The 25,363-nt window shown below is 28.6% G+C and overlaps 2 protein-coding genes across 2 annotated transcripts; both read right to left on the bottom strand.

The window, feature by feature from the left end:
- Positions 1-2,297: 2,297 nt before the first annotated feature.
- On the bottom strand, positions 2,298-8,680 carry LOC101252913 (transcription factor bHLH112). The gene is made up of 7 exons (XM_004228511.5): positions 8,091-8,680; positions 6,425-6,860; positions 5,340-5,507; positions 4,787-4,858; positions 4,250-4,315; positions 3,374-3,412; positions 2,298-2,603 (listed from the first exon to the last, which is right to left on the bottom strand). Exons 1-7 carry the CDS (start codon positions 8,465-8,467, stop codon positions 2,448-2,450), a joined length of 1,314 nt encoding a protein of 437 aa, XP_004228559.2. The 5' UTR covers positions 8,468-8,680; the 3' UTR covers positions 2,298-2,447.
- Positions 8,681-16,314: 7,634 nt separating this feature from the next.
- On the bottom strand, positions 16,315-23,440 carry LOC101252618 (tobamovirus multiplication protein 3). The gene is made up of 11 exons (XM_010317070.4): positions 23,097-23,440; positions 20,978-21,068; positions 20,770-20,822; positions 20,599-20,691; positions 20,452-20,523; positions 19,730-19,802; positions 19,609-19,654; positions 18,271-18,334; positions 18,137-18,190; positions 17,725-17,802; positions 16,315-16,862 (listed from the first exon to the last, which is right to left on the bottom strand). Exons 1-11 carry the CDS (start codon positions 23,268-23,270, stop codon positions 16,770-16,772), a joined length of 891 nt encoding a protein of 296 aa, XP_010315372.2. The 5' UTR covers positions 23,271-23,440; the 3' UTR covers positions 16,315-16,769.
- Positions 23,441-25,363: the final 1,923 nt, after the last annotated feature.

Below are 25,363 nucleotides of genomic sequence, written 5' to 3' on the forward strand. Positions count from 1 at the left end.
AAAATAACAAATTGCTCTTTCTGGTCATTTTGATGACAATCCACTTAATAAAGGACATATATGTCTATCATAGGAGGAAGCCCAATAGGGTTAATCAAAATTAACGATAGATAAATTTTATAATTAAATAATTAAATTTGTTCTTAGTATTATTTAATAATAAATTATAATTTTTTTTTGATAAACTCTAAGAAATTTAGCAATGAATTAATGACAAAATTTATAACTAATTGATAGTGTGATTACTTAAAAGTTGTAACTTTGTATTACAAATATACACATGATATGGACGATATTGCGATATTTTTAGGTTTATATATAATAAAATTATTCATCTTGTAATTCAAAATTGGTGTATAATGATAATTACTCTCAATTTCTAAATAAGTTGGGATCAATTATATCAATTTTCGTATTTCTTTGTTAAAATTTATATTACATCATTGTATATACGTGAGAATATTATGGAAAAAAATATTTCGTCGAAATAGCTTTGCTATGCCATTCTCTTTGTTTGTCTTTAATGTCAACATATACATTTAATGTCAGCCTTAATTATAAATATTCATCTTATCTCGTTCAACTTGATATTATTTTAATATAAAGTACAAAAATCCTATACGTTTGGAGGCTAATTACATCATATCTCAGAACTTTTCCCAATTACAAAAATTGTAAATTTTTCATTGCTGTCGGATACATTTTTCGGTTGCCCGATACATTGCAAAGGAGGGATGTATCCAAAAGCAGATAAGTATGTATCCGACAGAAGATAGAGATATATCCGAGAGGAGATGGACATATACGAGAGGAAATTTTTATAATTTTTTTAAATGATAGGATATTTTCGAGATTACGACATCTTAAGCCCACTACAACAAAAATAACTTTTAGCGGCATTAAATATTGACACTAATAAAGAGTGCTAAAGTCTTTACCGACATTAGTTAAGTGTCATTAGAACCAGTATTGGTAAAGGCTTTAGGGACATATACAAAGAGTGACAATTGCTGCTAAAAATACATATTTAGCAACAATTAAGAATTAAATGCTGCTAATGGTCATTTTTGTTGTAATGAGCTGTGTATTTCATATAATTTTTCCATTATTTTATCCTACCTCTCAGGTGAATATAAATTTATCTAAAAATTATAATCTTAAATTTATAATCTCGAGATAACTTTATTCACGAATCAAATATCCCGTTAATATTTTAAGTGACTTTTTCTGGATGTTGCCAAAAAAGACCTATTTTCAAGTCAACGATTGGACGGTCTCATTGACGTTTAATTTTTTGTATATATTGTAACGTATGCTAGTCAATTACTTTTGTCAAAAAAAGACTTCAATATAATTTTTTTAATAATTTTTTTTAAGTAGCTAATTTTATTTATTGTTAGTTATGAACAGTTACGTATAATTATCTTTTAAATAATTTAATAATGTAAAATTTGTTTTTATATCTCTATTGTCATTAACTTTTGTCCAAGAAAGATTGCATATGATGTACCTTTGAGTATATATTTTTATTTTAATTTTTTGGTGTGTGACTGATTTTTTAAATTATATATCGTGTTTCATGAATAATTATATATATTTAATTTTTTAAATGACTTGATAGCGCAATATATTGAAGATTATTAGTAGAAAAGTGAAATTTTCATATAAGAAGAAAGAATTATTGTAAATTTTTTTTAATAAATTTGGAGTATTGTGTCTCAATAAAAGATTAAATGAAGTGATTATATTATTAATTGAGAAAAAATGAATAAAATTGACTATTAAAACTTTACTTAAAAAAAGATTTAAAAATTCTGTTTGATTTTGATTTTAGGTCATTAATATATTTGAATTATTTCGATAATAACGAGATAAAAATTTGACTAGATTGTACCCAACATATTCCATGATCTAGGAATATGTATAACATATACATCTCAAAAAACAATTCCAAAAAATTTTGCACAAGCGATGAATAACAGATATATATATATATATATATATATATATATATATATATATCGAGAGTCCAGTGAAACCTAATTTTACAATATAATGAAACTTGAAATCAGTGTTGAAATTCATAAGTTTTCAATTTTGAATTCGCTTTTGCTAAGTAATTTCTATTTTCTCATAAAACTTATACATACTCCTTTTTCGTATCACATCCACCACAAAACATTAAAAGGAAATCGAATACATTTGCGAATCATACATTAAATTTAAGTTATATATATCGTTATTATAAAAAAAAAATCACTATCATCAACTTTACTTGTCATAACCATAACAAATAATTAATTAATCTAATTCATTTTCAAGATAACATAATGAACTTACATTTTAAAGAACCTTACCTAGCTATAAATATCACTTACATAATCTGATCATAGTATATAAAAATTCGTTACACTGACGATATAATATTAACTTAAATACTTAATAAATTATCTATACAAACACCCTCTATATGACGGGATTAAATAATCAGATCCATTATTAGTCTCATGATATATTTGAGGGGTACATGAAATGGGAACTAAACAAAGTCCTTTGCTCCTCAAATCAATTTCTTTTCTATCAAATCCTCCCCAATACCTTTCCTAAATTATCAAAAAAAATTTAAAAAAAAATTGTTAGAATTAACTTTGCATAATAAATATTTTTACTATTTTAGGAAAAATACATAAATATCTCCGAATTTATGTCCGAAATCACAGTGACACACTTATACTATCTTATGGTCCTATTACCATCTGAACATATTTTATAAATAATTTTCTACCCTTTTTCGGCCTACGTGACACTAGCTTGAAAAAAAATGTTAACACGCGCTGGGCCCACAAGATAGTATCACGTAGGTCGAAAAGAGGTAAAAAAATATAAAATAGGTTCAGAGGGTAATAGGTCTTAGTATAGTATAATTATGTCTCTGAAATTTCGGAATAAATTGGGGGATACTTATGCATTTTCCCACTATTTCATTATATTATAATATTATGGATATTTACACTACACAAGAATCTAAAAAAATTAAGAACAAAAAATCAACATATTTTTGAGAATTTTATTTGGTATAGTATAGTATAGTAAAAATATTATATATGCATGAATATACTTATTATGGCGTATGAATATAATATATTTCACTACTATTATGGACTCGGATAAAATGTATTTTGATATGTTTAAAAATCAAAATATTGCTATATGTTATGTAATTAAGCAAAGAGTTTGCTATTTTTTGAAAATTATTAGAATTTACTTATAAAATACTTATCATATTAATTTCATATGATTAACCAAAATAATAATTAATTTACAAGATGTTTACATTTTTAATACTTGTATTTAAAATTGTTAAATAGCTCACCTTGCATGTATTGCTCTTCATGTAGGCATGGCTTAGTAGCTGCATAGGATACAAAAGAGAAAAAAAGTAAATGAAAACCTCATATTATATAGTATATGAATTAAGCATAAGGGAAATGAAATATTTGACGTGTGTGATCATCTTACGTAAAAAAATTTAATTATATATTATAAAGGAAAAAATGATAAATATATCTTTGAACTATCACAAATGGTATGGAGATAATCTTTATCATACTTTTGGGACATTGGCGCCCCTGTCGTCCAAAAACTAGAGTATATATGCCCTTTATACTAACGGACATACACGTGTCATAATCTTATCCACCGAACCGACATAGGATCGATGGATGAGATTGTGCCACGTGTCCCTATTTAGACATCGGATCAATGGATGAGATTGTGACATGTGTCCCTATTTAGACATCGGATCGATGGATGAGATTGTGCCACGTGTCCCTATTTAGACATCGGATCGATGGATGAGATTGTGACACGTGTCCCTATTTAGTCTTCCGTTAGAATGAAGGGCATATACGATTTAGTTTTTGGACGGCAGGGACATCAATGTCCCAAAAGTATGACGGAGAATATCTACATATCATATACAATAATTTCGAGATATATTTAAATTTTTTCCCTAATATAAAACATATATTTTTCGACTGAATTATGTTTTCAACATATCCTTTCACGTGATGAGTTAATTCTTTCTTTTTCATCGAACAAACATAATAAAATTCTTTTCAATTATCAGACTACTCTTTTCATGAGACAAACATATGAAAATTTTTCTCGATAATTGATGTCAATTAATAAAATTAATGTGTATCGTATATATTTAATATTTAAATTTGTGATCTAAATTAAATTATACCTGTATTTGCTCTTGTAAGAATCTAACATAGTTGATTGTTTCCCACAAAACAGATGCCGTATCAGTCTATACACAAATAAGAACAATTTTTTCGATTAAAAATAATTAATACTCGAATTAAAATAATAACAATACTGATAATATTAATTATAATAATATATAAATTAATTTTAAAATCCGCACAAAAATATATATATATATATATATATATATATATATATATATATAATTTGTCTTATGTATTTAGTACATTAATTTTTTATTATTAGTAACAATGAACATAAAAATAGCAAAAAAAAGAAAAGTATTAAAATGGGGTGGAATATGGCCACTTGTTTTTTTTTTTTCATTTTACATATGATAATATATTAATATATTCTTGAAGAGAATTGTTTAAATCATTTATTTTAAAAAAATATATAAATTTCTCCCTTGAGTTAATAAATAATTATTTTTTGATTTATTTAATAGTATAATTAAATTTCGGGGATTGTTTGATTGAATACGAAATTTTAGGATGAAAAAAAAAAAACTAACCTTTCCAAATGGAGAGACAATTTGTTGGAGAGCTGTAACTTTGTCTGCAAGTTTCACTTTTGGAATTTGTGTCTATAAATCATCAAATAGTTATTATAAAAACTATATAATAAATAAAAATAGAACTTTATACAAATTAAAATAGAGAATAGAGAACAATTGTTTTAATTTATTATATATAAAAACAGAAATAAAGTATATAAAAATATGAATGGTACCTTGTGTTATTAATATTATGGTTTTACAATATATGTATACGAAAAATAATTTAATAGGAATTAAATAATATCAAATCTTTAACTACATACACATTGCAATTCATCAAGTGGGATATAAGAAGATACGATACGTAGTGATACGTAGTCTTACCCTATCTCGTGAAGATAGAGATCGGGACTGTTTTCAATAGACTCTTGATTCATACGTAATAAGAATCAAATATGAAATCAACTAAGAGAAAAAATAAATTGCAATAACAAATAAAACGTTGAAAATAACATATAGTATTAAAATCGAAATAATATCAAAACTAAGACATTTATTTTACTCATACCTTTGTAGATGTGACATCAGAATTTTCATTCTTTTGCCTTTTTGAATTAGTTTCTAAATTATCTTCTAATTTCCTCTTTTTTCCATCAATTGGATTATTATATTCTTGTGATCTTCCATTGCATCTCTTCAATGTGTTGCATGTTGATAGTGTAACCCTAGACTTGCTCTTTGAACAAAAACAAGTAGTATTAGTTTGAGTAAATGAAACTTTATAGGGGTAAAAAAGGAAAATAAATAACTTTATGAAAATATTGTTTTTTAACTTAAAACTATTAGTTTGAGTAAATGAAACTTTATAGGGGTAAAAAAGGAAAATAAATAACTTTATGAAAATATTGGTTTTTAACTCAAAACTTCAGTAAAAAGACAGTATGATGCACTAAATTTTAGCCTATTTATGTGTGAAGTGCGATTCGTGGAAGAGCCATACAACAATTCACCTTAGGTCTTATGTATATATGTAGATTTACATTATCGTCTTTCCGTATGAGACTGTTATTACGTCTAATTTTAACATAATTTCCAAATTACACTTTTTAAACGCAAAAATCCTTTATTATTTATACTAAGAAACATAATTAAATACGTATGCAATTCATCGCTAAATAGCTCGTAGATAACTTTTTTTTTTTTTTTATAATTCATGATTAAATAGATTAGTGATGCATTTCATAATTCAGCAATAGATGTTGCCTGTCACTAATTAGTGTTGTTTTAGTGTTTCTACCCTAAAACTTGTACTAACATTTTTTCTTTTATCCAAATAATGTGTCTTTAATATCCTCCGTCTCAATTTACGTGACATTTTTCTTAGATGAGATTCAAACAAGTCTATCTTTGATCGTAAATTTTTCACACATTTTATGAATTATCAATTATTGTGACTTATAATACTTTTTACGTATTTATAAATACATAAACTTCATTTAAAAAGTTTGAAAATTGCACAAATTGTCAGTCAAACTTAAAATATCTGACACTCGAAAAATAAAAAGTGTCACATAAATTGAAACAGCGAAAGTACCAGTTTCATTAAAGTAATATAATTTTAGAGAGAGAGAGAGAGAGAAAGAGTGTTCTTACTATATAAGGTTGTTGGAGTCCATTCTTCTTATGTTGTCCCAAATTCAAAGTTTTGAGACTTGGTTTAAAGTCCACCAATGGCTTATTGTTTAAATAATCACCAAAACAAATACTAGCCAAGTTTCTTGAATTATCCACTTCTTCATGATGAGCAATTTGATCACTTCTCATTGGAAACATAGAGTCCATATCATCATTATTATTATTATTATTTGTATAATAATTTAGTGGCCTTCCAAGAAGATTACTATAAGGATGAAATGTATAATCATCATCATCATCATGATTATTAGCTAATTGATTTTGATCAAAACAAGATTTAGAGGTGGTTAAGGTTGTTGTTGATCCATGATCTAATAAACTCATCTCCATATTGTTTTCCAATAGATTTTTAGTATTAATGCTCCCACTTGATCCACTAGTAGTAGAGTTGCTTCTGCATATTTAATTAATTGATTCAAATGAGTAAGAAAATATACAAAAAGTAAAAATTATACATGATATGTGATTATATATACATCAAAATTATACAACATGTAACTATACTTGTTGGGTTTTACATAAATGTTATTCCCTAACTATGTATGAAGTGTTTTAAAAATGACTAGTTTCCATTGAGAAAACAAATAGAGAAAGAGAGGTTACGACTTTGAGTTTTGAGTATGGAATTTTTTTTTGGTAGCTATAGGGAGTCGTTTCCGAATAGTTGTGCACAAATTCAAATTAATCAGACATTAACATGAATATAGTGGCAATCGATGAAAAATTTCAAAAACTCATTTTATTATATTTATTATATATTAGTGCTCCACTTTCAACGATGATCTTACTTTTTATATATCAGGTATCTAAAAAAACAAATTAGGTTTGAGATAAGTGGTAAACTAAAATTTCTCTTCTACTAATTATTAACACTCCCTATACCCCGACAAGATAAATATAGTCAACGACGGGGTCAAGTAAGAATAAGGAGTTCATTCGACCCTTTTTAGTGGAAAGTGTATTTAGAGTTATATATAAGTAGATGTCAAATTCTTTTGATTTTTTCTTTTTGTATTTACTTCTTCATATTTTAAATTTTTTAAATAAAATTTCTGATTCCGCTACCGAATATACAATAGAGTACAAGTTTTCTTTACACTAACCATTGTGTGCACAAAATTAAATAATTTAAAATTTGCATGCAAAAAGAATATACCTTTCTACATTTAATAAGTTTTAATTCCAACATTCTTTTTTTTTTGCCTTAATAATGCTATAATTCCTTATAGAAATGATATGATTTAAGAACATATGTGTTATATATACAAATCATTAATAAAAAAGCACACGATATTATAAGTTCACTTAATGTAATTAAATATTGTGCCAAAGTTAAATTAAGACATAAAACAAGGTGAATCAAGTAATTATAACATAATCATAATGATTTGTCTAACAAAAAACAATATGAAATAGAGTAGTTTCAAGTACATAATCGACTTTATATTAACATGTAATTATAATAAAACGAGACGACTCGAGTATGGGTATGACAGAATAATATGAAATAAAATTGTTTCAGGTACATAATCGACTTTAATTTACTATTTATTATGATCAGTTACAAATAATTATCGTAAAAGAGATAGAGATAGAGATAGATATAGAGATAATGAAAACTCACAAGAGAAGTTGGCTCCAAATATGTTGATTGTGATCATGAGAATTAGCAGCAATATTTTCTCCACTAATCAAAGAACTATTATTAATCTCATCAACACCAAGTAGAAATTGATATTGATGAAGATTATTATTATTATTATTATTATTTGTTACACTATTTCCATTATTATTATTATTATTAGAAATAGATATAACATCTTCTTCACATGATGAACTTCTATTTGTATTACATGAAGACAAAGATGAATTAGTAGAAATTGGATGAAAAATTGTATTATTGTCTACTTGTGACCACCAATTTTGTGACATCAAATAGAAATTTGGATTATTGTTGTTGGCTAAATTGGAGTATTCAAGAATAGATTTTTCACTAGACATAGTTTATACTATATGCTTTGAATTTTTCTCGATTTCTAACAATGTGTGGACAATGTTTTTTAAAACTTTTTTTTTTCTTTCTTTAGGCCAATGGGGGAATGAATGGAATTTAAAGAGGTGTTTTTGTGGTTTTTTTTTTTTGTGACGTATTTTGGTAGGTATTAGAACAATTTTGGGGTGGACAATATTAAATGATTATAGCTTTTTAGCACTAAGAGTTTGTGGGCAATTATTATAATATATATAGTTGGGGAAAAGGGGATGAGGGTTCGAAGAGTGGCGGAGTCAGAAATTTCTTAAAGGGTGTCTAGAAATAACGATTTGTTATATTAAGAGTGTTTAAAATAGGTTATTTAATCTTTTCGTTTATCAATTTACTTATATATATGCTAATTTTTTTTTCTGACGAAGGGTGTCCAATTGAACACCCTTGATAGTATGTGGCTACGCCACTGACATGAAAAGGTTTTTTTAAAAAAAAAAATTAATATATCGACGGATCTCTGAATAGATGATAAATTATATTTATATTCTAATTTTATCATCTTAAATAAGTGTTATTTGAGCAAAAATCATCATGTCTAATTAAGGAATCAAGAAATATAAATGTATATTAAATTATACTCATATTTAACAAACGTTTCTTGAAATGAAATATTATTAAGAAAATGGGGTATAAGTGTGTGGTTGAAAGTACATTAGAAAAATTTGTCTTGCTTATTTTGGGACGTAGAAAGTATTATATTAGACACTTCTGATTCAAAGTTTGGAAAATGTTGCTACCTTAAGTGATCACACAACGACTCGAGAAATATAAAAAATTTGTTGAAACTATTTGTAAACAAGAAAATATTATTCTAAGACACTTATATGTCATCAACAAATGTTATATGTATGAGGAGATGGGAATGGGGGCTACAAAAATTAACACGAAGATGAGATGTGTTGAAGAATACAGTCTCAATGAACGTTCTAAAAATAATTGATGTTAAGGCCTAAGTGTATTAAAATTAATATAAAATTAAAATAATATTTTAAAAAAATATTAAAATAGACAAATAAAAATAAACAAAACAAAAATTTTATTTATTAAAAATAAGATGAAGATAAATTAGAATTTAGTTTTCCACCACAGTCAAGTTATTGTCATTTGGTATGGGAGATTAATTGAACCAAAAAATTATCTCATTCATAGGAATATTTAATGAGATCAATTATCCCACTATATGTATATGAAATAATCATTATCCTACTATTAATAGTATAAATAGTGAAATAAATAATTTTATTATTAATTAATAAAAACTTTTAATCAAATGAATGCAAGATAAATTAATTTAAAATTTTATCCAAAGTATTAAATGATTATAATTTGATTGTGGTTTGTAATTAACCCTAGTCCTCATATTCCTTTTAATTACTTTTCACCCTCTTTAATTTCTTCTAATTTTTCTGACATTAAATCACCTTTTATAATTTAAAATCTTAGAAAACATAATCATTTATGTAATAATATATATATATATATATAAGTCATTTTTATTATAATAAAAATAAATACAAGCCACTTTTCTAACAAAGAATGCATCAATGTTTTTCTAACAGAGAAAGAATATATTAATTCTAAATTGTAAAATTAAAAATATATATGAAACTCCTTTCCTTATGATATATAAGACAACATAAAAAAGTATTGTATGTGAATCATTATTTTATAATTAAAATACTTATAAAATAATGTTTAGAATATCATTATAAAAAAAAGTTGACATGTTTTACATTTTGTTTTATAGCTTATGTCCACAAATGAGATTCATTTCCTCAAATGTGAAATTGATTAGTAGATTAAATTAATATTAGCAATAAAACAACTTAGATATTTGAATCTAAATTATGATACTGCAGCCACAAGATTCATCATTAGTTTTAAAAAAATTTCCTAATTGTAAATGACGGAAATTTCGGATCACAAAAAATACATGAATTATAATACAAAAAAATCAATAAAAGATGCATTTACCTGCTTTGGGGTTTTTTTGAACTTAAAAATGCGCTCGTTTTTCTCGCGGGACGAACTTGATCCATAGCTAAGGTCTTAACAAGCGTTCATGAAAAATATGATTTATTTTAAAAATTCAGAATCACAAATGTGCCCGTTTTATAAATGTTTTACATATTTTTTTTGCTCGATTTGCACTTTACCTGTTAACTTTTATCGTGGGCACATAATTGATTTTGCTTTTTCCGCTAATAAAATTGCTGCTTCGTGAGTGATTTTATCGTTTTAGCTAAAAAAAATTCATATACCATTTTAAAATTTTTGTTAATATTTTTCACCCTTTAGGCTCTGAACTCCACGTCGTAGTAACAATATTGTAAATGCTGAATTTTTGAAATTAGAAACATAGTAAGACATCCAATTTTGACTTATTATTGGTGGAATAGTTTTAGAATTTTTTTGTGGTCTATATAAATCCAAAAAAGGAAAAACCTAAATAATTAAATAATTGATTAATCAAAAATTAAAATAATAAAATACACTTCATATTACTTTTGTGCTATATATATTAATTTATTTTTTTAAAAAAAAAATATTATGTTGCTTTCAGCCTTTAGTTTTTCCACTTTACTTTGTTTCGATTTGGAAGCCATCTGTCTAATCAATATTTTATTTCTACAGTAATGGGCAATTTTTTTCTTTGAATATTATATATACTTTTTTTAGTATTTTTATAAAAGTATGAATTATATAATATTAATAAAAATTGCGATAATTAGGTAACTCTTAATTAAATTGAAAAAGGTAATTTAATGTAATAGTCCATTGACCTTTCAAGAAGTTTGGAAAAGATCGATGACAGAGCTAAAATTTTAATTAAGAGATATTAAATATAAAAAAGTAAAATTACGTAGAAATTAAGGAGTGAAATTCTATAATATATACATATTAAAAAAAATATTTTCCCCTGACTACAGAGTGTAATTATTCAACAAAAGGTGTTAGGTTGACAATCGTTAAGTATAAGTGACTCCACTATAGATAGGGTAAGAGAGTTGGGTAGTCTTATGGCATGTATATGTTTTCGTATGAGCTTGTTCGATGAAAAATAAATAAAAAAATTATATTTTATGTTATAAATTTATTTCACTGTGGAAAAAACCTCTATTTCTAGTAGTGAGATAACAATTTTGAGTTGTAATCCAAATCATAGAAGGAGATCGAGTATTATTTGATAATAAATTGAGTTAATAATATAATATTTGTATTAAGTGGATTTAGTAACAAAATTTTAATTTGACAAATACAAAAAAATATCCAAATTTCGTCAAGAAAACTTATTTATTAGTGGGTAATTAACCTCGAGAATCAACTTAAACTTGAAATTACCTCAAAAGTAAAGATAAGCAAAATAATCAAATTAATGGAGATCTCGACCTTTGATCAAGATGAACTAATATACTGGCATTGTCTTCCAACTCCGTGTCACTTCGATTTGTATACGACTTGACCCTCTATAGTTTGTATCTTGTCCCTAGTTACTGATTAATCATATTCGACTTCGATAGTAGATATGTTTTTTCTTACACATTTCTTTCCATTAGCTTTCGCCATCTTACCTTAATATATGATATTTAATATTAAATGAAGAGATTATTTTTAAGATATAAGTAAAAATAAAATGATTAAATATTTTTTAAAATACGATAAATATTTTAAAACGACTAAATTAGTAGGTTATGCTCGTCTTTCTCCAAAAGACAAAAAGAAGGAGAAAAATTTGTGGAATGCAATAAAATATATGACATACTTTATTTTCTTTATAACTTAATTTAAATATATTCGATAGAAAATCGATAAAAGAAGTGAAATAAATAAAATTTATACCCTATCGACGAAACCCTCTTTCTCCAAAAAGTGTTTTAGGATTGCTTATATTATGTTTTTTTTTTATTTCTGTTGATCGATATATGTATTATGATTCGATTATATATATTCATAAGAAAATAATTACTTATTTTTGTAAATGCTAATTTTTAGAATAATTTCACCTTGTAGTATTGCCACAACATGGCCTTCCTCAAGGGAGGAGATTATTAAATTCACTATTTCAATATATTTATAGTTATCTCTTTTTAACATGTTTGTTTTAGTTTTCTTTATTCAAGATGCGTCATGTTAAAATGGGAGACTTAAAAAAAGTACGAATTTTGTTCAAAATTTTCATGAATAGTATCGGAGTAGTATTTCGACTATAAGTTCGGCTGAACTCAAAAGCATTAGTTGCAGTCTTATATTCATATTTTTTGAATTTTTTTGAACTTATTAAATTCAAGTTCAATAACTTTAACGAGATAAAAATCACGAATTCATAGATTTTAAATTCCGACTTTTTTTTCTAAATTTTCAAATGCTGAACTCTCACCAATAAAAGGACTCCACTTTTTAGCATTCTTCTCCTCACGAGCAGAACACCGTAGATACAATATTAATATAATCATATCAAAATAGGTGAATATATATATATATATATATATATATATATATATATGATTTAAATAAATCAAAACCTAAAATATTAAAAAAGCAATAAGACAAATTTATCCCTCCATTAGCTTAGTGGAATTGCTGTCCAATCATATAACATATGCCTCTTTAGTTGCAAGAAAATTATAATCAACTTAGTTATTAGTACAACCTTTGTAGACATGTGTCAAAAGAATGTGCACAAACTTTATACTTTTATGAAAAATGGATATACTATGAGATTAAGCATATCCAATGGTAAAAAACATCTAATTAACAATTAATACATGGTCTCGATGAATTTATCAGAAATAATCTCCGTATCATTATAAGATAGGAGTAAGACGCATGAAATAATCTCTGTATAATTATAAGATAGGAGTAAGACTGTATATGCATCAGCTTGTTCAAACCCTAGCAAGACTAGATTGGTATATTATTGTTATTTTTTTTATAAAAAAATTAATAAAATTATTTTCGTTTGATTTAATTTATAAGTGATTATAAGAGATCATTTTGTCTTTGTATACTATGTGGAAAGTTGTGTACTAAAGTTGGGAATTTTTTTCTTGTTAACATATAAACTAGCAATAACCACATAAATATATTAAATTAATATAGATGTTGACCCTATTTTACTTTTTATAAGTAGTCTTTTGAGTGGCCACAAAAATATAGTATTAGTAATTAATATAGATGTTGACCTTTTTAATATTTTGTCTTTTGAGTGGGTGGCCGGTAATTGAAAGGAGGAAAATCAAGAAAAATATTGGAGCGGTTTTGATGGCGGCGAAATCAGAAATTTGATGAACGAATAAAAAATATATTTAAATTTTATAAAATTATATTGAAAATATGTAAAAGTAAATTCATTTGTAATAGGTAAGTATATAACTTTAATATGTCATATAATTTTCTAACGAAGAATGTATACCAGACAAACCCTATGCATAAGGTGGCTTCGTCCATGTATATAATTACTAAATTCGTAATAATTATACTTTCTTTTTTCACTTTTACTTATATTATATACAATGTAATTATTTTTTATATAATGAAATCGTAAAAGTGAATGAAGAGTGCTTATATTATTTAACATCTAAAATTATATTTAAAAATCCAAGGAATTTTTTTGCCAAAAGCATATTATACATTTATGATAAAACAAAAACAAAAACACTAACTTGAATTTCGACTAAAATCATACTAGATTTTGTCACATTTTATATTATACATTTAACTATTGCATGCACATAATTTATGAAAGATTTTTTAAAAAAAGAATTAAGACTCAAAATAAGTCTTAAATTTTGTATATTTGTGAATCATCTCATTTGTAAAGGTATAGATAGAATTATGAGAAGGTTCTAGTTATTTTTATTTTTAAAAAATATAAAAAGTTATGTTCTTTCGAAGTAGATCAAAACGAAAAATACATTATATATATTAAGACAAAGATTCATGTGATATATAACAGAAAAAAATTTAATTATTTTAGATAATTTTTTCATAAAAATTATAATCGAATGAATTTATTCCATTAAGTGTCTCTCTCAATTGATCTTCAAAATTATTTTTTATATATAAAAAATTAAAATAAAAACAATCTTTTTGGTTATATAGTACAATTATTATTATTATTATTATATATATATATATATATATATATATATAATTATAACTTTTTTCCTTGTGTAAATCCACTCTGAGTTGTGGTCCTTACTTTCTTTTAGTGGAAAATTCATGAAGGGTTTCCTAATAAAGATGTCCTACCAAACAATTTTATTTTATTTTTAAAAAAAATGTCACATTATTTTTTTTTAAAAAAAAGTGAGAAATCCTTTTATCTTATCATATTCAAATTAGAAAATTAAATTAAACTAGCAAAGAATAAAGATGCATGCATCTTAACATACACCACACCAACTAATAACCTATGTCCAAATTAGTCGTGTTCTAATATAAATATTTAGAATCGAAGGAAAAAAACACTAGTAAGTTATCCTTTCTCCATTATTGTTCATATTATATAATTTGGGTCAATACAAATTTGATACACAAAAAAAGTAAAATTTGTAATTTTGAATCTATCATAGTGATTATTTGGTTATAAAACTTCCGAATTACTAATATTAAATATAAATTATAATATTTATATGGCTATAAAAAAAATTAAGTTCGTATTTCTTCTCATAAACATGAAAACTTCATAACTTATGAAAATTACCAAACTTTCTCAATTTTCATACAATCTTACCAAATAAATAAATCATGATTTATAAATAAAATATCGAAATATTCTAACTTCTATGACACATAATTATTAACATATCTCCATGATCCGTTTATAAATCAATATTGCGATTACATGTTATTTCAAAATTTTCAAATACACATAATTTTATAGTAATTCATAATCCAACAAATCAACAATAGTATTAGTAATTAGATATTCTTCCACATGATACCAACAATATCTTCACGTCAGAGCATAATTTATATTTTTATTTTTTTTATAAAACATAAACTTATGAGTCTAAGTTCTCTAATTTAAAAAAGGGAAAATGCACATGTACCCCTCAATCTATGTCTGAAATTCCAGAGACACACTTATACTATACTAAGGTCCTATTACCCCCTGAACTTATTTTATAAGTAATTTTCTACCCTTTTTTAGCCTACGTGGCACTAGTTTTTTTAAAAAAGTCAACCATCGTTGGACCCACAAGATAGTGATACGTAGGTCGAAAAGGGGTAAAAAATTATTAATAAAATAAGTTCAGGGAGGTAATAGGACCTTAGTATAATATAAGTGTGTCTTTGAGATTTCAGGCATAGGTTGAGGGGGTACTTGGGCATTATCCCTTTAAAAAATATTGAAATAATAACATGAAATTCGAAATCTTACAAAAATTTGAACTTGGAGTTATATTTTGTACTCGTAAACAAACGCAAATTTCAAATAAAAGATAATATTTATGTACACTCTACATTGTTCAGACAGATAATACCGTACTCGTAAAATTACACGAAATATGTCGAAGTTGTTGGGGGTCTCAAATCCCTAATCAAGTGCAATCTTAACTTAAAGACAGTCACAAAAATTAAAGGCAAAATCATTACCCAGAAATGATCAAATTATCAACAACCTTTCTACTAATAACTAACAGTCAGAAATGCCTTGCAAACAAATATTGGAAATGCAGAATTGCTAAAAGAACAAAAAGGACATATATCCAGCCATTCAACCAAGCTATATTTTCGATCGATAATCGAGAACTCAGCAAGCACGACTGTACATAAACGAGATCGAACCACAACATTTCTGTCTCAGGTATGTACCATGAAATCTTTACTCGTTCGATGAATCAGTAAAACATTGTCTACTATGAATCATACAGGATACAAGAACAAATATTGATCTTGCTAACTAACTCATAACCGACCCAAATGATTACAGAACACGAACTGAGAACAACGTGAAGTTTCAGGAGAAATAATGAATTCAATTGAAATCTGACACATACAAAGGCGAAATAATACACTAAAGGTCGTAAGATACTTCACAATTCCTTCTATAACTAGTGGTACAAAACAGAGCTACAATCTGCCTAGTGTGAGGACAGACGGATATTTCAGTATAGACGAACCATACTTCAATTTACATTATCACTCCTCTCGTATTTCTTGCTTGCAAATCACATCCAGGTAAAAGCCAACTTACTTAATACCTGATCCCGGAGCCTGATTTTCATCATTATCTACCCTCTTAATGTATTAGTGAATAGGGTGGTATTGTGTGATCCCTCGCTTTGGAGGCAACTTCCTTAAAATAAAAAGGACAAGAGAAGAAGGCAGTATCTCCACTAACTGCGAAGAGGTTAAAAAGTTTGCTTAGTCTCAAAACATACAGAAAAATATTACTCCATTTTCTCCACTTTCTACCCCCCAAAGCGCAAAGTAAAAAACACCATGTCTAAGTATATACTCATGATTTGAAATTTGGATGAAACTAAGGTTTGGATAGGACACGATCAAGTGAAATAATAGGCATAATACATAAACAGACACTCAAAATTGGCCTCAACTGGCAAGTAACCACTCCAACTTTGAGTATGCACACACGACACCTCAACTCGTCTCCATTGTGTCAGTTGAACACTCCGACTTACAAAATGATCATCTAGACACCTCCAAAATTTATGAGCCACATCAGAGTGTCCACAAGATATAGAGTGGGGATGAGTTGGAATGTTTAGTTGAGGTGTCTAGATGTGCTTTCTCAAAGTTGCAATGCTTACATGCCCGTTGAGGCCAAGTTTAAGTGTCTGTTTATGTATGTGCCAAAATAATAACCATGCTATAATTTCAGAACATGATTTCCACTCCCTGTGTCTCAAATATTTCACCATAATCTTAAGATTTTGAATCCAATTTTCAATTTAAACAAAATGTCAAACGAAGAGAAAGAAACCTGAGTTCATGGCACAAGTAAGAAACCCCCATCCCAACTCAAAAGGCTACATAGAAAAGGAGCCAAACAGAATTTTGGCGCATAAAACTGATTGTAAGATGCCACAAGCTGAAATATCATGTGAATTATCCAATTTATCGTGATTTGGCAATAATTATATAAAATATACTGACTGCCAATACTTCTTTTGATTATGGCGCAGCAACCAATATTTTACCTAAAGAAGTACTAATAGAAGTTCAGTGATATGGAACTCACCAGGTAATATATCAAATTCAAAATAGGATGATACAAAACATCAAGATCTGCAGCTTTATCAAATGCATTGAAGCACATCTGTAGCAAAGATAATAATAGAGTGACTAACCATTAAGCCATATAGAATAACCAAAGAGGCTTTATGCCCTATAGATAGAAAGGAAAAAATTTGAGAAAGATGCCCTATAGAAAGAAAATCAATGCATCAGCTAAGACTTTTTTTTTTCCGGAAAAAAGGGTGTCTGGCCCAGCTTTCACGCATCTCAGCTAAGAGTAACTTATTGTATCAAGAAAGGTTTTAGACAAAAAAGAAACCATCTAAAGCAAAATATAGATATCATTGACACACTACAAACATGGGTTAGTTATGATCAGCTAAAAAATGTTTAGTTCACGAGGAATATGGACTTACCATAATGCATCTAATGAGGAAGCATGAAAAACATATTGTCGTGACATAACCAACCTACAGAAGCCAAAATGCCGGAGAAGTCAAAAGACCTAATAAGAATGAAATACCAAGAAAGAGAAGTACTAATAACATACCTCCTGCAGCTTCTTGCGTCTCCCTCTTGATTCTACTGGAAACCGCTGTAACATAAGAAAAAGCCTGGAAGAAAGTGAAAGAATATCAAGCCAAACAGTAAGGTGATATTGAAGGATGAATATGAATGACATACAAGTTGCAGGGACCCAATTATTCAAACATAAGAGTAAACAATGTACTCAAGTGTGATATAGCAAAGGTCAATCCACAAACTAAACAAACATGTGCTATACGCAGTGCTGTAAGAACTTTTTTTGCAGTATCTTAATATTTAAATTACTAATTTTATTTTTAAGCAGCACGTTCAACAACACTATGCATCTTTGTACGACCGTGCCGACAAACTAAGATAATGCTTGAGAAGACTTTTGAACTTTCATTAGGCAGGGCAATAAAAGGTCACATGAACTTTCACTAAAAGTAAGTGTAATTGAAGATATTTTACTCTTTTATATGTTTGTCATCTATTACTGCCGTGGTTGCTGCGTTCATTCAATCTAGCACCTGCCAATTTCTTTTCCTATGTATTAGGAACTTCACTCTAGAGTACTCTTTAGAGATGAGGGAAGACTTCAATGGGGAATCTTCCACTTTTTAGCTAGGAGGATAAAAATGATCGATATAGCAGGTGTCGAATGCGACAAGGGCAAAACAGAGGTTAATGGTTGCATTGTCAAAATAGTTGGTCAAGAATGGGAAACTCCTCCACTCATCTCTCCTCCTAATGAGCTCTCCATTCATTTCTCGAAGGTTCCAATTTTCAATCTTTTGCTCCTCTCTTCTCTAATTCACCATATTAGGGTATGTTTCTTTCATTTTCCTTCTTCACTCCCCGCCCCCTCCTTCTTTTCCCTCCTTCCTTCTACATCTTCTTCTTACTTATGTCCTCTTTGTCAATGTGTGCTCCTGGTATCAAATATCAAACTAATGAAGTACAGGTTACTGAAAGTAACCGATGATCGCATAAGATACATGCCAATATACAAGATACTTAATTTCAGAAAATGGTGACGCTTAGGACACAACAGAAGTCATCTCGTGAAGGTTTAGATCTGTGGATGTATAGGCTAGGAAGCAGATCACCTTTTCGTCCAAAAAAATTGGCTTTTGATCAAAGCAAACAACAATTGACTACATATCCATCTCTACCTTCTAAAGAAGTGTTAAGAATAGCAACGAATCAGAAGATAAAACATCCTTTAACGAACGATAGAAACAAGTGCTAAGCTTTATGCTTATGTGCTTGATTTATACCCATTCTGTATGCGATTTAACAAATGTACATTCGGTAATTCCTGTCAGTGACAAAGTGACTGATACTAAAAATCAAATTTTACCTTCCACCGTAGAGGAGAAACCCCAATGCTGCAAATAGGGATACACCTGCAAGTACATTATGTTAATACTTCGCAACAGATCCATGCAATACTAAAAATAAGTTAAATCTAAAACAAGAACCTGCAAAAAACATCTTGGATAAGATGAAGAGTACTCGAATAGGTTTCCACCACATTATCAGCCATAATATAATCTGCAAGATATATAAGAAACAAAGAAAATCAGCAATGAACATCCACCAAATAGGTACAGCAATTTAAAAGAGTAAACCCTTGTCTCACATGTTTCATGCAACAGTTTCATGAGAAAACATAAAGTTACATGTCTAACTGCGGCACTGAACATCTCATCAAACAAAATGTAGTCTTGATAAAGTATCTCCAAATGACAGAAACATATTTCCTTATCAATGACACTTCGTTTGATATATCCCTAAGATTTATGAGTGGTCTCAGCATTTTGTGAAATATTAGGCACTGTGCTCTCATTTCTGCTAATAGAATACCCTTAAGAAGGGAAAATTGTAGTAATTGCTGATGCTCAGGTGGAGGGTATCCTTAACGTTTGGGAGTTGGAGAGGATGGCCGGGGTACTGAGTGAAGTACCCTATGAACGACATGTTTAAGAATGTTGAGAAAAATTCTGATCAGATGAAACTTGTTGTCACTTTTAGAAATATATTGATGTCAAAACTCCCAGACCAGAGTTTATTTCTAGCAAGCACCAAAATAAATTGATGCGCCTGCCAAGGCATTCTTTTGAAATGGACCAAAAAGGAAAGAAAGACAAATAAATTGAAACAAGCAGGTTATATAAGTATTGCATAACTGTCACATATTTACCTGAATAGCATAAACCACTCCGTTGATTGTGAAGAAACTAGGTCTAAGCCCATCCGTGGACACAGCACGTGCCTGTCATGGAAAAAACAAATATGTTAACCTTGAGAAGATATATATCTACACAAAACTGAGACAGACCACAAGAACCTGGTAGTATATCTCAGCCCAGAATAATACTAGCAGAGCATAAGTTGTGAAGAATGCAAGACTTGGCATATCAAGCATAATATGTTGCACAATCTGCAAAAATGTAGTATAAAGCGTTAAAAATTAAAGGAGTGTAAAGACAAAAAACATCAAGATACTCTGTTGCTTAACCTCCGGGTGCAACTTCTGAACATCCCGACGAAATGTAAAAACTAGCGAGCGAACTGCCAAGAACATGAAGACACAGTTAAATAACAAAGACAACACGTCAAAACAAAGTGGAGTGTACAGGAACAATCATTTGAAAAGCATGTGTAATGGAACTTCCCATCAGGATGTTCAAAAAATAATTAGAAGTAAAGAAAAGAAAGATACTGACCTCCATTCACAAAGAAATTGAGAAAGTGGAAGACTTTTTGAGTGGTCCAGCCATATTCAGGAACTCTCATTTGAATGCGAATTAATTGTACCTGATTGCCAAGTTGCAAAGTAAGAAACAAATTCCAGAGCCGCACATAAATTGAAGTATTGGTACTGGTAATAATAATTTTGTAGAGCAATAACTGAATAACAATATGATCATCCAATGCGCAAGAACATGCATGAAAATTTAAACAAGTATACCAAAATCAATCAATGAGACACAAACAAACCAATTGGCAAAATTTAAATTTCAAACTCCAGGCCATGTGCCCCCTCTTTTTTGCATACATAAACCAATTAGTGGAAATTAGACAATTTCAACTTTTGCCAAAAATATACATACTATAAGTGCATATTCTCCCTGGAAACATATAATAGTTTTGCCATGACTAAACACCTGAACACCAACAACAACACCCGCCATACCGGAAATAATAATCATGAACTTTCAGGGAGGAAAAGATGCAATCCTTTAAAAGTTTTACCTACTTCAACAACTTCCCTTTTTAGTTTCAAATTTCAGTTTTAATAACTTTCAAGTGTCTATACGAAATCATATAAAGACAATTCCTATTTGATATATCTATTTAAGCAAGTATTTTCCGGTTAAGAAGCAATTGTCTCTTGAACAAATTGTGTATTAATCTACTATAACTATAGAATACTCCACTTTCGCAAATTACTGTGTTTATCCGAATGATCCCAAAACGACGAAAATCTCTCTTTTTCCTATCCCTATCCATATGAGCCAGTGTTGCGAAAGGCGATCGCCTCGTCGCCAATGGCGAGAGGCGAGGCGACCCCTCATCGCCTTTTAACTTTGTGGCGAAGCGAGCCATGGCGACAAAAGGCGAGAGGTGAGATGCAAGAAAAGCAAGAAAGGCGTCACCTTTTGTATATTCTTAAAAAAAGACTACCAATTTAGGATTTTAAAAGTTAAAAGGTAATTTTAGGGCTTACGATTAGACTCCTTCGACGACCAGGCAAACTTTTCCGGCTACTCGAAAGTCCAACCAAGACATGTTTCTTCTTTTCTTCTTCAAACTTCTTCTTTTTTGGTTTCTTTTTCCTTCTTCTTCGGACTTCAGAGTCACTTCTACCTCTGTTTTGACTTTTGTTTTGTTTTTTTCTCATTCATGTTCTAGAATTATAGTATGTACTATCTATTTTTAGTTTTGAATTAAACTATTTGCTAATATGTTATTGCTATTGAGATTTTTATTATTTACATATGCAATTCAATATTTTAATTTTTTGGTATTAATTGGTGCCACACTTCAAAAAGGTGAGTGCCTCGCCGGTCGCCTCGCCTTATGGCAAGGCAGACCCTTGTTGCCTTTTGCCGTCTAAAACACTGATATGAGCCGAAACTAAAGCTCTGCTGAGTGATAGTTCTAGTAAGCGCCCCTTGAAAGCTTGATGCATACTCTATGAGTTATCTATCCCCGTTTCAAGGACCATCAAAAACAAGTCTAAAATGCCTCAAATTCAAAAGTTCCACCTAGAATTCTTCCCTTGACGAAAACATCAAAGTTTGGAGTTACATGATGCACATGACATTCAATTCAAACAACTAACAAGCAACATAAAACAAATATTCAGATTCTTCATACATCTCCAACACATATATGAGCCCAATCTTACTTTACCAATCAACATAACAATATAAAAAGAGCAGCCCAGTATACTAAGCTCCTGCTATGCACTGAACCACAAAGCTCTATTGGATGCAAAAAGCCTATTTACACAGCTCAAACCTGTCACATCCTACTAACATGACAACATCTTTACCGTCTAGACGACCTCCTTTCTTCTATACTAAGCTCCTACTATGCACTGAACCACATAGGTCTATTGGATGCAAAAAGCCTATTTACACAGCTCGAACCTGTCACATCATACTAACATGACAACAACTTACCTCCTAGACCTCCTTTCTTCTAGTTCACAAGGAAGGATGCTTACCACCTGATGGAACCTCTCTTATCCCAATCAACATAACAATTATGTTAAAATTAACTCATAAAATTCAAAACTCAAACGCTGAGACGTAAAGATAGAGAGACAGAATTTACAAGAGCAACGACGGCGACAACGCCGTAGAGAACAGCAAGGACATGGAATATACGGTTTTGCCAATCAAGAGATCTGTTCACATCGTCCCACCAATTGATTGCATCATTCAGATGATATGCCAACACCGCCACCGCCTTCTCCGACGGGCCTACAACCATCTCCGCCCGTCCCATCACCGGAGATTCCAAAATCAAACTCACCAATTTCAAAATCCCCCCAAAAAAAAAATCAAACACCAAAATCGGCAACTACCTTTTTCAGAAATTAATTTTTAAAAAAATTCATTTACTATTTTTGTTTATTTAAATTTGTACTTTTTTTTCTTTTGTTTTTCAAAATGGACGGCTAGAAAAAAAAGGTATTATTTTATTATATATAAAAACAAATACAATATTAAAAAAAACGTTTAGAGGGGTAATGTTGTCCTATATATATATATATATATATATATATATATATATATATCCTTGATTAGGGGCGTGCACCGGTCGGTTCGGTTCGGATTATCGGTTTTTGGTTTTTAAATATGCTAATCCAATAACAAACCAATAAGATATTCTTTATCGGTTTTCGATGTACCGATTTTTAATCATTATCAGTTCGATTTCGATTTATCCAATAAGAAAATGCCCGTGAAATATTATATGTCTTTTCACTTCTCTAGATGTTTTGATATAGTGAAACAAGAAAGATAATGAGAAATTACATCAATAAGAGAATATATAGTTCGAAGGTTATAATTACATGTTATCGCCAAAACATAGTATGTAATTTTTTATGTTAATCAAATTATGAACCTTCACAAACTTGCAAATGCTACAACCTACAATTACAAACTAAAACTAAAATAAACTAGTCCAACACTAAAGCTAAAACTAAAACTAAAATCAAATAGCTTCAATTGTGAACCCCTTACTTTAATCTTTAGGTTTTGAGTAAATAGTAAAAGCTAGTAAAATGGCATACGGTGAAGTTGGTAGAGTTCTAATAATTTGATATAGTTATAGTGTTTAATTATATATTAAAGTATTAATATTAATAATTAGGAAGGGCAAAATAATAAATTATTACCATTTTATTGGGTTATCGATTTACCAATAATCCAATAGTAAAAACTGATGCCGAACCAATAACCTAATAAATTATTTTTATAAACTCATTAAACCCCAATAAATCAATAACACAATAACAATACCCCAATAACATTTTTTCGATTCGATTTATCGGTATGTTCGATTTTTTTAAACCCATGTCCTTCATGCATTAGGAGAAGAAATCAACTAATAAAAACTTTAGTCTAATAATATAGGATTAGGATTTCGCATTGTTGTAAATATAGATAATTCTTTAGCTATTTTCTATTACGAGAAACAGTAGAGAGTAAAATATCTTTCTTTATAATAAAGAAAATGTTGAACGTTCATATGAATAATTCTAAGATCACGTTATACGTGGTGTCTTGTTGGATTTTTGGTGCTTTTGGTGAACTGATGTTTGTTAAAGCCTTCTAGCATTCTGCTATTTGTGATTGGTGTGTTATTACAAGTCTTTTAGTAATTCACTGGAATCAACGCTATTATATTTACGCGTCTGTTCTATTTCAGACTATACTATTCAAGCCCAGTGCCTTGCTTTTTTCCTCTGTTATTATTGGAATTGTTAATGTTGGAAGCACATTCATTTCGGTCTACCTTGTTGACAAGGTCGGAAGAAAGAAATCGATCCACATATCTTTCATTTTAACTTAAAACAATAATAGTTCCCCCCAATTGCTTGCTTCATTTAGATGGTATACCACCTTCTCCGACGGGTCTAGTACCATCTCCGCCTATCCGATCGCTGGAGATTCTAAAACTCAAAAGAATTTCACAATTTATCTCCATTACATTTTTTCTTCATTCTATCAAGTATAAATTTAGATAAGAGACATGTATTCTATTTAATTTTTAAAGGTTAAGATTATATTACATAACAAATATTATAATCATAATTAAGTCAACGAATTTTGTGAAACTACTCTCCAAATTTGGTAACAACAAAATATTCCCCACAAAAAATTGATATCCATTAATTTCATCTTATATTGAGACCAAATTAAATACTCCTAACACACTTGTTAAATGCATATGCAAAGTTAAATGAGACGTTTATGTATTATGCTAGTTTGAAATGAAATAAATCTTTTACAAATTTATTAAATGCATATACAAAGTTAAATTATTTATTATGCTATCTCAATTCGATAATTTTATTTTATTTATTAATT

Source organism: Solanum lycopersicum, chromosome 1 (assembly GCF_036512215.1).
Source record: "Solanum lycopersicum chromosome 1, SLM_r2.1".
Lineage (NCBI taxonomy): Eukaryota > Viridiplantae > Streptophyta > Magnoliopsida > Solanales > Solanaceae > Solanum > Solanum lycopersicum.

Bases quoted from the DNA above. Each gene is read 5' to 3' on its own strand.
- LOC101252618 (XM_010317070.4), bottom strand. From the start codon at position 23,270: ATGGGACGGGCGGAGATGGTTGTAGGCCCGTCGGAGAAGGCGGTGGCG. The intron at 20,823-20,977 runs GTCAGTATCTTT...TGTTCTTGGCAG, and splicing joins CAATTTCTTTGTGAATGGAG to TTCGCTCGCTAGTTTTTACA. The intron at 18,191-18,270 runs GTATGTTATTAG...TGGCTTCTGTAG, and splicing joins GACGCAAGAAGCTGCAGGAG to GTTGGTTATGTCACGACAAT.
- LOC101252913 (XM_004228511.5), bottom strand. From the start codon at position 8,467: ATGTCTAGTGAAAAATCTATTCTTGAATACTCCAATTTAGCCAACAAC. The intron at 6,861-8,090 runs GTGAGTTTTCAT...TTAAATATGCAG, and splicing joins ATTTGGAGCCAACTTCTCTT to AAGCAACTCTACTACTAGTG. The intron at 5,508-6,424 runs GTAAGAACACTC...TTTTGTTCAAAG, and splicing joins GACTCCAACAACCTTATATA to AGCAAGTCTAGGGTTACACT.